Source organism: Vulpes lagopus, chromosome 18 (genome assembly GCF_018345385.1).
Source record: "Vulpes lagopus strain Blue_001 chromosome 18, ASM1834538v1, whole genome shotgun sequence".
NCBI classification, from domain to species: Eukaryota; Metazoa; Chordata; class Mammalia; order Carnivora; family Canidae; genus Vulpes; species Vulpes lagopus.
This window is the reverse complement of record NC_054841.1, coordinates 24,127,265-24,141,264: the sequence shown is the minus strand read 5'-3', so window position 1 is coordinate 24,141,264 and position 14,000 is coordinate 24,127,265. Positions and strand designations below refer to the sequence as shown.

General features: G+C 47.3%; 1 protein-coding gene across 1 annotated transcript in view; it reads right to left on the bottom strand.

Annotated features, from left to right (window-relative positions):
* The window catches only part of PIGU (phosphatidylinositol glycan anchor biosynthesis class U), a 92,424-nt gene that overhangs the window by 6,310 nt on the left and 72,114 nt on the right, over positions 1-14,000 (bottom strand). The window contains exon 11 of the mRNA XM_041732955.1: positions 6,272-6,414. Within this exon, the coding sequence (XP_041588889.1) occupies positions 6,272-6,414 (143 nt within the window). The remainder of the gene's footprint in view (positions 1-6,271; positions 6,415-14,000) is intronic.

Sequence of the window (14,000 nt, the reverse complement as noted above, 5' to 3'; positions counted from 1 at the left end):
GAAGCAGCGCTGTGTCTCATTCACATTCTGCTAGCAGAGTGCCTGGCACATAGCAGGCACCCAATATATGCAAATAAATTAATTAGGCCCAAGGACTTGCCTAAGGCCAGTGAGCCAGGACAGATGGAGCTCAGAGTCACTGCAAAGGCCAGACCTCCAAAGCCCAGGCTTTCTGCTGGCCTTGCCCCCCTATATTTAGCTCAGGCTTTTCCTGTCACTCTTGTAGATAGGGAAGGGCCTGTGAGAGCCACGCTTGGGATGCTGAGTACTAAGTTAAAAGTTTGAGGACAAAGGAATGAACGAAGACCTAGCAAAATGTCACCAGTGAGGAAAGCAAAACACACCCCACTGGACGAGGGCAAGGGCTCCAGCCTGGGCCACAGGCCCCTCTTGTCAGGAGGAACACTTCTACCCACACACAGACCTGGGATCTTGCCATCAGGACCACACAAACCCATGGAATTCGATTTGAAATGGGCCCCGGCTGTCCACAAATGGGGGTTACCATTCAACCACTGATGATCAGCCTAACATGTCCCCCAAAACTTATTTCCTCGTGGTCCCATTCCCCAGAATGACACCAGACCAACTGAGAGGTAATTCCAGGAGATAGGATTGTGCTTTCATTTGTGGAGTAAATACATAAGTCCTGAGCAGGACTCAACACAAGAGGGCTAGTGTCTAGACCCCAGGGCTCCAGATCTCCCTGGAGACAGAGAGCAGAATGGCCAAATCAAGGCCAGCTACAGGGTCTACACTACAAGGAGAAGGGTTTGGACTCAGCACCTCACAGAGATGAGGCAGCAGCTCATGGAGTATTTACAGACCAGCTGGGACACTGTTTTGGACAGTGGGAATCTGTTTTGGACACGGACACAGAATAGGAGTGGGGCTCTCAGGGTCAGCCACAGAGGAAAACGGAAGTGGGCTCTGGCTCCCTAGGAATCCAGCAGAACCTGCCACAGGCCCAGCTCTGTCCTAAACAGATGTTAGAACTGGGAGGTTAGGGTATACAGGATTATATGGGATCACTGGTCATAAAATGTGGTTTTGGATCCCAGCTTATTCTGTTTATTCTTCAATGAACAGTCACTGAATATTCTTGGTGCTGGGGATATGGTCCTGAGCAAGACAGACCTGGGGCTGCCCTCATGGAACCTTGGGTCTAGCGAGAGGACATGAGAAACAAGAGCATGAATAAACATACCCCTTAGGTTTGGGGACTTCCAAATCTCTGCTTCTTCACTGATACCAGGAGAGCAGCATCCTAGTGCCTCCTTCAAAGGGCTGTACAAAGACTAAGTGAATTCCTTATTATAAAAAACAAGGGAAAACAGCTTATAGGGCTGTCAGGAGGGAAGCAACTGTGTCAACTGATGAGGAACTTCCTTCCTACACGAACAAGGAAAAATCACCAAGATGTTTTAGTAAATCATGATGTTCCAACCATCATGATGTTTCATCATGATGCCAACAATAAAACACACACACAAATAAAATTCTTCTCTAGGAGCACACAAGTATACGTGAATATACAAGGAAAGGTTCAGAATGCCACACAAGCACATGATCCAGAAGATTAAAGGGATCATATGGGCTTGGGCCCTAGTAGGCACTCTTTAAACATGAGTCGCTATTAATTATAATTTTAGGGAGAGATTTCCTCATGTTCCCTGTTTCTAAGATGAATTGGGGTGAGGGTAATGTTTAATCTTACTCTTTTAAAAAAACTAAATTTAAACACTTTTTTTTTTGTTAAATAGGCTCCACACCCAGCATGGAGCCCAATGTGGGGCTTGAACTCATGACCCTGAGATCAAAACCTGAGCTGAGATTGAGAGTCAGACACTTAACTGTGCCACCAAGGTGTCCCTAAACATATTACTTTTGGTTTATATGTAAAATCTTTGACAACTAATTTTCTTCTGCTGGTGGTCACTGACCTGCGGGAGAAAAAGAGTTTAAAAAAAAAAAAAAGAAGACGTTTGTTCTTCTTCCATCAGTTTACTGGTCTAATGTTTCCCTGGGGATTTGCTCTGGCTATCTGAAGAGCAGATCACTGGTGCTACTTCTCACACCAACATATGAATAATGGTAACAGGACCCACACAGGCCCAGTCCTCTCAACACCCAGGGAGGCTGGGGTATCCTGGTTTCAAGAAAACTACAACCCAGAGAAGTCACTTGCTGAAGGTCACACAGTGAGGAAGTAAAACCAACCAATCTATCTCAATTCCTCCTTCTCGGCAGCAGCCCGGGTGGCTCAGCGGTTTAGCGCCACCTTTGGACCAGGACGTGATCCTGGAGACCAGGGATGGAGTCCCACATTGGGCTCCCTGTATGGGGCCTGTTTCTCCCTCTGTCTGTATCTTTGCCTCTTTCTCTCTGTGTGTCTTTCATGAATGAATAAATAAATAAAATCTTAAAAAAAAAATTCTCCTCCCTAGCCTTTCTTGCCCACTCCCCTGCACCCCCCCCCCCAGCCCTATGGATGTTTTACTGTGGTCATTTCCTGGTTACTGACTCTGAGGCCCAATTATAATTAACAAATGATCCATGCCACATGCTGATAACTACTTAATGGCCCCAGGGGAAAGGATGAAGCCTAAGTCACTGGTTTACCTGCCAGTGTAACTAAGAATTTACCAATAGCTTGTCATATAACAAAGTGGCACTGACCAACTCAAACAGAGCAGGACTTCAAATCTGTGGGTCAAGATGTTCTCCACATTCAGCACTCACCAACACCAGACCACGTTCTGGACGCCTGCTGAAAATCCATACTTCTCTGGTTCCCAGGACAGCTCTGGTCTGTCTTGCTCAGGGAGGGGATAGGGAAGACCAGGGGATTTTAAGGCATCATCCCAGCTAGAAGAGCTGAGAAATGCCAGCTGTAGGACTGAAGACATGTCCCCAAAGGCCACACATCTCAATGGAAGCACTGATTGTAGGTCAGATAGAAGCAGGGGCTGGCTTGATCTGTGGAGGACAGGTAGGGGCTTCAACAGCCAGAGAGACCAGGTTCTGACAGAAGTGGGAGAAGGGCTGGGACAGAGCTGCTTACTAACCTTGGTTGGTGGGGGTGACTTGGCCCCCAACCTGCCCACCTCCCAGATCTCTCGCTCTCCAGGCCCAGCTGCTACTCCTTCCTCCCCAGGGCTTTCCCAGACCACCCACAACAAGAAAGGTGATCTTGTTCCCACTAGATTCCTCCAGTGGTTACTCTGCACACTGGGCCATTAATCACGTCATGTTCTCCCTGGCTATCTTTGGTTCATTCATTCAGCAACCGTTTGCTAAACAACTGCTCTATGCCAAGCACAAAGCTGGTAGCTGGGGACCCTAAAGTGGGAAGGACGGGCAGATCTCTGCTTGCATGAGGCGCACAGGCTAGTGGGGGAGGCAGAGAGAGAAACAAGTAAATAATATAACATTACAAATTGGGTAAGTGCTAGGAAGGAAACAGGTTAAGAAGGAAACAGTGGAGCAGGGGAACTTCATGGAAGGCCTTTTTAAGGAGGGGGCACTTAAGAGTTACTAAAATTCTAAATGTCTCATATTTGCACTCTGTGGCTCCCAACAGCCTGAAGGCAGGGGTTTATAACCTCTAGGAAGAGCACTCTTCCTACCTCAGTCAGTGCTCCAGGACAGTGATAGGACTTGAGTGATTGCCTTGGTAAGTGCCCCCATGTGACATGTCCCTCTAATGACCTGGCAGCAGCAGCCACAAAGCCCAAACAAAACCAGCAGTCCCAGAAAACATTTTTTTTTTTTCCAGAAAACATTTGACCCAACAAAGTTGTCTGACTCAAGAGCCCAGACCCAAGGTGGCTGACGACACAGGTGTGTGATGTCTGCATAAACTGCCAGCTTATAGATACTTGTACCACAGCTGGGAGGCCTGGAGGTTGGTATGATCTATTTGAAGGGCAACGTGGCAATATCTGCCTAAATGCATAATGCACATGTCCTCTGACCCAGTAAATCTCACCACCTGGAGTCTATCCTAAGAAAACACTGGCATGTGTGTATGAGATTATGTGGAGGGATGCCCAAGGCTCTTCCATTTATAGCAGAATAACCAGGAGCAACCTCAATGTCCATCAGCATGGGCCTATCTAGTCAAATAAATAAAGTTCCTCCTGCCCACAGGCTCTTGGAGCCATTATGAAGAGGAGACCATCAAGACAAAGAACAGTACCTAGAGTAGGAGGCCGTTCCTTTATATAAGTAAAAAAGTTCTGTATGTGTGCACATATACTGAGAGCTGTCGTAAATGCATAGAGAGCATCTGCAAAGACACCCCAAACCGATCCCAATCATGACATCTGCCTTGGGGTGAGAATAGATGACCCTGGTGGACCTTACCATTCCAAATGCTTCTATTTCGTTTTATTTCTTTTCCCAGCAATATTAATGAATTCATGTATTATGAATACTCATCTGATTAAAAGTATATTTTAAAAAGAGGTTAAAAGAAAAAGGCAAAAGACAATGCCATGGGCTCAGTCTGGTTTTTCTACGCAGCTCAGCCACTACCTAGGACACTCCCTCCCCCTGGCCTTTTGTTCCCACCTGCAACCCCGTGTTCCAACAGTTCTGTCTCTTCTGCCTTCCGTGGCCCCTGAGCTCTTGCAAACATCTACCCTACCATTTACAGAGACCCTTCCCTCCTAAAGGCAGCCACAGGGAAAAAAGCTGTCCTCTGGCAAGTTCCATGAATACTTCATAATCACTGCAACTGTATTCCTGATCCACACCTGACACTCATGAGCTGACGACAAGCTGTGGACTATTGCAGTGGAGCCTGCCAAACTCCCCAGAGGCCCAGGGTGGGCCCAGTGCCCTCACATGCCAGCCATCACTTTCAAAGGATAATTAAAAGGATTTCAGCAAGACAGAAGGGCCAGAACAACCTTTTGGAGTTCCTCAAATATTAAGTTGAATCCTGCACATTTCTGTTTACAGAGGACATGGGAGGGGCTGAGCATCCACCATGAATAACCTGAACATAACAGAACAGAGACTCCAGGATGGTCCCACCCAGGCTACAGTGCCCTCCATCTCTCTTCCTGCTGTTCACAAACCAAGATAAATAGCCAGGCTGGACATTAATTGTCCAGAAATGTCCATGCAGGAAATACCAGACCCATCACTCATTGCAAAAATCCAAACTCCTCCCTTCTTCTTTCCTAGCAGCTAACCTTGGAGGCAAGGCTCTCCCTGGGGACTATCACTGGCATCATTAGTCTCTCCAGCTCGCCTGGCTTCCCATCAAGCACAGGAAATGCCTGACTGTGCCAATGGCAAGTGAAATGGTAAATAGTACAACTGATTCTCATAAGACCTCACACAAGGAAGATGGAGCTGACCTAAGGGAAATTCAGGAAAGTTTGCTAGACCACCTGTAGCAGAATCTCTGGGTAAACTTTAAAACACAAATTCCTGACTCTGTTTTCCTGTCTATTGGTTCAACAGTCTTGGGAGTGGGATCAGGAATCTGGTTTTCCGTTTGTTTTCTTGGACAATCAAAGCCACGTAATTGTGACAGTCACAACTACAGGATTTAAAACACAAACAGAGAATCTACGTTAACAACTTCCCCTTCACCTTGATTCTGAGAACCACTGCTCTGTGGCACCAAGGGAGGGGCTTTTCCTGGGTCAAGGGAAGATTAGAGCTCCTAGCTGGTACCTCTCATTCTCTGACCCCTACAGCTTTCTCATCCGCTAATCCAAACCCCGAGATATGTGCCCTGACTTATCCAACAGCTAGACTGAACTATTTCTCATCTCCCTGCGTCTGCTTCTGCTGTCCCAGTTTGGAAAGTCTCTCCTCTCCCTCCTCCTACCCTCCACCCAGCACCAACTGCACCCACCATAGTGCCATGCAGCCCAGGTGCTGTTATAGAAAGAGGGTAGCTCAGAAATGAAGCCTTTCCTGAATTTGGTTCTTGGCTCCTCCAACGACCTTGGGCAAGAAGACAACCTGTGTGAGGTGAGCCTTGGTTGCTGTTTGTCAAGTAGCGATAGCACTATCTCACAGGCTTGCTGGGAGAATTCAGTGTGACAAGGGCTCCACACAGTGCCTAATGAATGCTGACCAAATTCAGCTTTTTTACTGCTCTCTTCTTTAATCTTCTCTACTGGACTAGGAGCTATTTCAGGGAAAGAATGGTCCCCTCACTCATGTCCAAATGCCCAGTTTACAGAACCTCAATGTCTGAAGCTACAAAATGAATCCCTGTCCCCATGCAGCCCTTGACTCTTACCTGCCCAACGTTGAAGGTCAGCGTGATGGCATAAAAGAAATTAGAGTTGGCACTTCCTGCATAAATCCAGAGGTGCCACAGGACAGGGAAGAGCAGGGAGCAGACGATGATGATACAGGTGAGGACAAAGATGTTTCTCAGGACTGCAAAGACAGATGGTCACAGTTAGCCAAATACTGATTCTCCTTGGTACCTTTTCTTGTGAGGATGGCCCCACAGGATGAAGAGGTCCAGGAAGAGCCTGGGGTAGCTCAGAGGCAGAATCCTCCTCCCAGATTCTGAGGCTCTGGGGGTGCCAAGAGGCAAGCCTCAGATCCTTGAGTCAAAGGCTTCCCATGGCCAAAACTGGTGGGAAGTCCTAGGTTTGGACTCTGTACCTCCCATTGTGGGTCTGGCAACACTGTGAAGGCCTCTGGGCTCTGCAAGGGGAGCATTTCAGCACGACAATGCCCTCTATTCCCCAATCTCAGAGTGTCCAAAGGTAATTCCCCCACACTCCTCAAGCAGAGTGCTGTTGGTCCACATGGGATCGCAGACAGGAACAGCAGGATAAACCCATGGAGGTTAGAGCACCTCCTCCTCGTGCCCCAGAGTCTATGGTGTCATAGCCCTGGGTCTTAGAAAAATGTTTTCCAATTTTTAAAATTCATGTCTCAGGTTCCCTGCCTTTCTCTTCAAATGTCCTTCATTTTTCCTTAGATGATTTGAAAATCTCTTTTGACATGCTCCCTGTCTAACATCATACCTCACACTCCTAGAGGGATTATGGATTCTCACCAGGTAGGAAGCTCTCCCAGAAGTCCCAGAGAGGACCTGACACACAGAGTGGTACTGGCAGGCAGGTGGAGTGCAGCTGGAGGGGGAAGGAGCAGGACAGTGTGGCCCAAACTTGGCCTTAAAAGACAGAGGCTGGGATGCGCGGGTGGCTCAGCGGTTGAGTGTTTGCCTGCGGCTCAGGACATGATCCCAGAGTCCCAGAATCGAGTTCCATATCGGGCTCCCCTGCATGGAGCCTGCTTCTCCCTCTGCCTGTGTCTCTGCCTCTCTCTCTCTCATGAATAAATAAATAAAATCTTAAAAAAAAAAAACAAAAAAACAAAAAAACAAAGGACAGGCTGGGGCACCTGGGTGGCTCAGCCATTGAGCGTCTGGTTTGGGCTCAGGGCATGATCTCAGTATCTGGATGGAGTCCTGCATTGGGCTCCCTGTGGGGAGTCTGCTTCTCCTGCTTCTTCCTGTGAGGAGCCTGTGACTCTGCCTCTCTCTGTGTCTCTCATGAATAAATAAATCAATCTTAAAAAAAAAAAAAAAAAAAAACCCTGGCACAGATATATTACTGAGTATTTTCTATGTCTGCTGTAACAAATCACCACTAACGTAGTGCCTTAAACAGCATATGGTTTATTTAATAGTTTTGGAGGTCAGAAGCCCAAGATGGGTCTCGTAGGCTAAAATCAAGGTACTGCAGGGCCGTGTGCTCTTTGGGGAGGCTCTAGGGGAGGTGTCTGCTTGCCTTTGCTGGGAGGAGGGGCTGCCTGGGTTCTTGCCTCTCCGACTCCCCCCAGCAACACCAGGCTAAGTCTTTCCCATGCCGCAGCATGCTGACCTCCCCTTTGTTCTCCCTTCCACCTTTTTTTTTTTTTTTTTAGAAAACAGACTTTAGTTTTTAGAGCAGTTTTAGGTTCACAGCAAAACTGTGGAAGAGATCTCCCACATGTACCCTGCCTCCAAGCCCTTCTACTTTTTTAAGGGCCCACCTGCAGCATCCAGGCTAATCTCCCCATCTGAACATTTTTAACTTTAAATCCTTTTGCCACATCAGGGTGCCACCCAGGCAGTTGGTTAAGCTTCTGCCTAATGCTCAGGTCATTGTCCCAGAGTCCTGGGATGGAGCCCTGCATTGGGCTTCCCACTGACAGCCTGCTTCTCCCTCCTCTCTGCTTTTGCTCTATCTCAGTCTCTCTCTCAGATAAAAATAAAATAAAATAGATCCTTTTGCCACATAAAGTAATATATTCACATGTTCTGGAGATGATGTGGACGTCTTTGTGGGAAGGGGAGCATTATTCTGCCTATCACACTGTGCTTTCCCACCCCCCCCTTAAACTCAAGGGGTATCTGACAGTAGGATTATATGCTATTCTTATTTTTCTTTATACTTTATTGTATTTTATTTTTATTTTATTAAAGATTTTATTTATTTATTCATGAGAGACACACAGAGAGAGGCAGAGACACAGGCAGAGGGAGAAGCAGACTCCTTGCAGGGAGCCCGACGTGGGACCTGATCCTAGGTCTCCAGGACCATGCCCTGGGCTGAAGGCAGCGCTAAACCGCTGAGCACCTGGGCTGCCCATTTTATTGTATTTTAAAAGAAACTAATAAGTATTATTTAAAATAAACTAATGAAAAGAATGCCTTAAAAAAAAAAAAAAAACTTACCAATGGATCTAGGTCCCAGCAGGCACTTAATGACAGAAGCTCCCTTCCTCTTTCTGATTCTGACCTTCGGGAAATCCCTTTTTCCAAATCAGAGTTTGAGGAGATTTCGGAAAATGGGGAACCTCCTGAACATTAAGGTTGTTTGTCTTGATTGTACGCAAACTTGGTAGAATTGGCAGAACTGCTACACCAGGAATTCATCATCGGAAGGGGGACTGGATTACACATGCAATTCTCAATTCTGGCTGCAAAATAACATCGCCTGGGAAGCCCCACCTGGTCTAAGTAAATCAGAGTCTTGAGAGGTGGAGGCTAGGCATCCATGTTTGGAACTGCTTCTCTGGTGATTCTAATATGCAACCAAGGCTTCAAACCACAGGATTACAGTTGCAGACCCAGGGCAAATATAAGGTCCAGACCAGTCTGCTACAGAGATTTCACTTTTCTAGGTCATTATGACGATAGTCAGAACAAGGTAGTTCAGAGTTCTTGTTAAAGGTGAATGCTTTTGGGCAGCCCGGGTGGCTCAGTGGTTTAGTGCCACCTTTGGCCCAGGGCGTGGTCCTGGGGTCCGGGGATCAAGTCCTGCATCGGGCTCCCTGCGTGGAGCCTGCTTCTCCCCCTGCCTGTGTCTCTGCCTCTCTCTCTCTCTGGTGAATAAATAAATGAAATCTTAAAAAAAAAAATAAAATAAAGGTGAATGCTTTGAACTTAAGGTTCATTAGAAATGACAGGTGTCTTTTCTTTTTAAAGATTTCATTTATTGGGGATCCCTGGGTGGCTCAGCGGTTTGGTGCCTGCCTTTGGCCCAGGGCGCGATCCAGGAGTCCCGGGATCGAGTCCTGCGTCGGGCTCCCTGCATGGAGCCTGCTTCTCCCTCCTCCTGTGTCTCTGCCTCTTTCTTTCTCTCTCTGTGTCTCTCATAAATAAAAATAAATAAATCTTAAAAAAATAAAGATTTCATTTATTTATTCATGAGAGACACAGAGAAAAAGAGAGAGAGAGGCAGAGACACAGGCAGAGGGAGAAGCAGGCTCCATGCAGGGAGCCTGGCGTGGTCTCCAGGATCACACCCTGGGGCCAAGGCACAGTGCTAAACCGCTGAGCCACCCGGGCTGCCCGACCAGGTGTCTCTTTGTTGCTGGTTGTTGTTGTTGTTAAAAAGCCCTTTCTTTTATGAAATGAAGATGAATGGCTGGCAATTGACTTTTAAAAAAGATTTTATTTGACAGAGAGAGAGCACAGCAGGGAGAGTGGCAGGCAGAGGGAGAAGTGGGCTCCTCACGGAGCAAGGCACCGACATGGGGCTCAACCCCAGGACTCTGGGATCATGATGTGAGCTGAAGGCAGACGCTTCACCGAGCTGAAGGCAAACGCTTCACCGACTGAGCCACCCAGGAGCCCTGCAATGGACTTTTTTAATGTCTTCAGCAAAATAAGAAATTAGCAACTCTGTCACCAGTTTTTTAAAAAGTTAGTGGTCTGTGAACTCCCACAGTTTGGAAACACTGGCCTGGAGGGCTTGTAGGGTCTTCTTTTCTAAACTGAAATTTCCACAATTCTGGGTTTTCAAAGCTGAGAAGGAAAAGCCCTGACTCAAGCATTCCTGAGACTTTGTAGGGAAACCTCCCTCCTCCCAGCACAAGAAGTCTGGGAAAAGGGCTATATACATTGAGAGTTACTATTATTAAACAATGTTACAACCTGAAGAGAGAACAATCCTATTTGCCATTCCTCTACTCCCACATCACTGTTTACATTTCTGTGCTGCTTTCTTTCTTTTAAGATTTATTTATTTATTTTAGGGCTGGGGGTAGAGGGGCAGAGACTCTTAAGCAGATTTTGTGCTGAGCCGAGAGCCCAACACTGGGCTCGACCCCACAACCCTGAGATAACGACCTGAGCCGAAACCAAAAGTCAGATGTCCCTCTTAGCAGTTCTTTCTGATCCCTTGGAAATTATTTTGCTGAAAAAGATATACATTATTCCTAAACAAAACGCCTGTGGCCTGACAGCCCAGGTAGGTCACTGTTCCTTACCTCCAGCCACTCTGGATTTCAGACAGGGTGACAAGAAGGTGACACAGTGCATAGAGACTGGAAGAGGCTCCTATGTGGCTCCCGGCTGCAATTACAGACAGCTGCAAAGATGCATTCCCATGTGCCCGGAGGAACTATCACTCGTATCCAGTTGGCTTCTGGCCTGTGGTGACCTTTGCAGGAACAGGGAGCTGCTACTCACCCTCGTTGGCTGGCAGGGCAGAGGATTAAAGCTGTGCACCCGAATGCCCAGTGCTGGGGACCTGGGGCACAGGACAGCTTGTTCCAGGCACTGGGTGTCAGAGATGTCAGAGATGACCAGCGACTAATGAGGCCAAAGGTTCACCCTTCATCAGACTTACTGGGTCAGAGGGAATCAGATTTCCCACTAGCTCACCGGGTGGCCTATCCAGTCTCTGCCTCTGTTACTGACAAACCAAAACTTTAGGAGAGTCACCTTCCCTCTCTGAACCTCAGGCATTCAGAAATAAAATTCTAAGGGTGCTTGGGAGGCTCCACCAGTTAAGCAGCTGCCTTCAGTTCAGGTCATGATCTCGGGGTCCTGGGATGGAGCCCCATGTCGGGCTCAGCAGGGAGTCTGCTTCTCCCTCTGCCCCCACACCCACTGCTAATGCTCACTCTCTCTCTCCCTTTCTCAAATATTTTATCTCTTAAAGATTTTATTTATTTATTTCAGAGAGCGAGTGCAGAGTGAGAGAGCAAAGTGATGGTGGGGAGGGGCAGAGGGAGAGGCAGACTCCCTGCTGAGCAGGGGAGCCCTGTGCAGGGCTGCATCCTAGGACCCTGAGATCATGACCTGAGCTGAAGGTAACTGCTTAACCGACAGAGTAACTCCGGCACTCCTCAAATAAATAAATCTTAAAAAATAAAATAAAATTCCACTTGAAGAATCCAGTCCTACTAGGAGTGTAGAGGGGACCTGGGAGCTTCAAAAGTGCTTATTGTATCGTTATTCTCTATAATTTGTATGTTTTTTCATCCGTATTCTTTTACCTTTATACAATAGTCAATAAAAACAAAACAACACACACACACACACACACACACACACACACACACACACATTCAGCCTCTGGTAACTGGCTCTTTAGCTGGACCACTGCAGGCTAGCACTGGTTCTACCAGCAGGCTGCTCCCTAACATCGCAATTGTGTGTCTGTATGACTCATCCTGGCCCCAAGCCCCACAGAGCGTCAGGGGCCTACACTCAACGCAGCACCCACATACCTCCTCTCTTCCCCATTGGCCAGGACAGGAAAACAAGAAGGTGAATGTGTGAGCAGGCATGTCCCCACTGGCAACTAATGTTTAAACTAAATTCTTAACCACATTACAAGTCTGAATATATCCAACCTAGACTTAGAGACTTCTCAAAGTCTCCACCCATAGGTCCAAAGGACTCGGCTGGAGATGCTCCTGGCTGAATGTAATGACTCACAGCTGTCATGGCCCAAACAGATACCCTGAGTATGAGTATTCTCTGCCATAGGAGCTGGTGATCGAGGGGGTCAGCCAATGCTCTGTGCAGGATCTTCAATTAAGCTGTACTGTAAACTGCTTGCCCAACCAGCCAGCTAAAGTATCTATTAGATCATCTAGGTTTCTGGAAACCCCATCCTTATTTTCTCTGCCTCAACCCTAGAAGACATAAAAATAGCTTATTTCAAGTTTTGAAAAATATGTTTATTCTAATGATTCTGACGGACTCTGACTACTTAGCCTGAAGCTTTGATCATGGAACTATACAGGAGGTGCTCCTGCATGATTGTTACTGGTGATAACTGCAGTGCTCTTTACATATATTTCTTTCTCAAACTTAAAACACTCATGGGAGATATTCTCCCCATTTGACAGATTAAAAACCAAGAGACTCAGAATGGTTAGATGATTTTTCCTAAAAATAGCTAGAAATGGGAAAGCCAGGATCCAGATTCAAGTCTTTCTGGCTCCAGACTGTGTTCAGTAATACGGGATGAAAGATCAACCAAGGGCAAAAGGTGCCCCTTGGGATAGATAGCTAATAAAACAATGACCCTACTTTTGGGGAAAGAGGATCAATGCACCCAACACCCACTCAGTCACAATCTGGGGCATGTCAACTTGTATGGTGGCCTCATGACCACTCTACTCTGCTGAGGGGCACCAGGTTGACAGCCCGCTGGACAGGGTGATTCTTCTTTTTTTTTTTTAAAGATTTATTTATTCATTTATTCATGGCAGACAGAGAGAGAGAAAGAGAGAGAGAGAGAGAGAGAGGCAGAGACACAGGAGGAGGGAGAAGCAGGCTCCATGCAGGGAGCCCGACGTGGGACTCGATCCCGGGACTCCAGGATCACGCCCCGGGCCAAAGGCAGGCGCTAAACCGCTGAGCCACCCAGGGATCCCCGGACAGGGTGATTCTTAACTCTGCAATGAAGATGTCACAGGCAGAAGATACCACTTCCTTCTCCCAGTCAGGCTGGACTGCTTACTGCCCCACAGGCCACCACCTGCAAGGGCAGCCCAGGCTTGGCCCACCCACTCTGTTGTTTACCTCTGCTCAGAGGCCCCGATTTACAGGTAGGTTTCCTTCTAGCATCTGGTCAGTTTCACTTCCTGGTTGCCACCCAGACAGGCCCAAACAATAACAAAGATTTACTTCCTCTGAAGCCTGCCCTCCTCCAGTTCATTCTTGACATCTTGCTGGGCACCAACTGTAGGCAAGGCAAATTCCACAGCTCCTTTCCTGTTTTAGTTTAGAGAATCAAGTGGGGCTGGGCCACTAACACTGCCTCTTTATTAGGGAGGCTGAAAAACCCATCCAGAAACACCTGCTGAGCTGTGGGTCAGGTTTGATTCTGGGTGCTGGGTACACAGAGGTACATGAATTGTAAGCCTATCTCAGGGAGCCCACAAACACTGAAAAGAACGCTCACAGAGGGCTAAGAGCCCAACTGAGGAAGATACTGGGGGCCTAGGAAGCAGAACTAGCTCACTCTATGCCATCTTCTGAGGAGGGGATGGTTAGAGCTGAAGTGGTCTTCAGAGCAGGCAGATGCCTAGTGCTGCCATCTGTCTTCTACAGACGTTTAGGTGCAGTATTGGGAAATAGTTCAAAGCCCAAGGTCTAGTGTGTGTGACTTCTTAAATCTAAATAAATTTCCATTAAAAATTGAGTTTCTCAGTCATACCAGTGACTATTGTATTGGACTGTGAAGCTATAGGACATTTCCATCTTCACAGAAAGT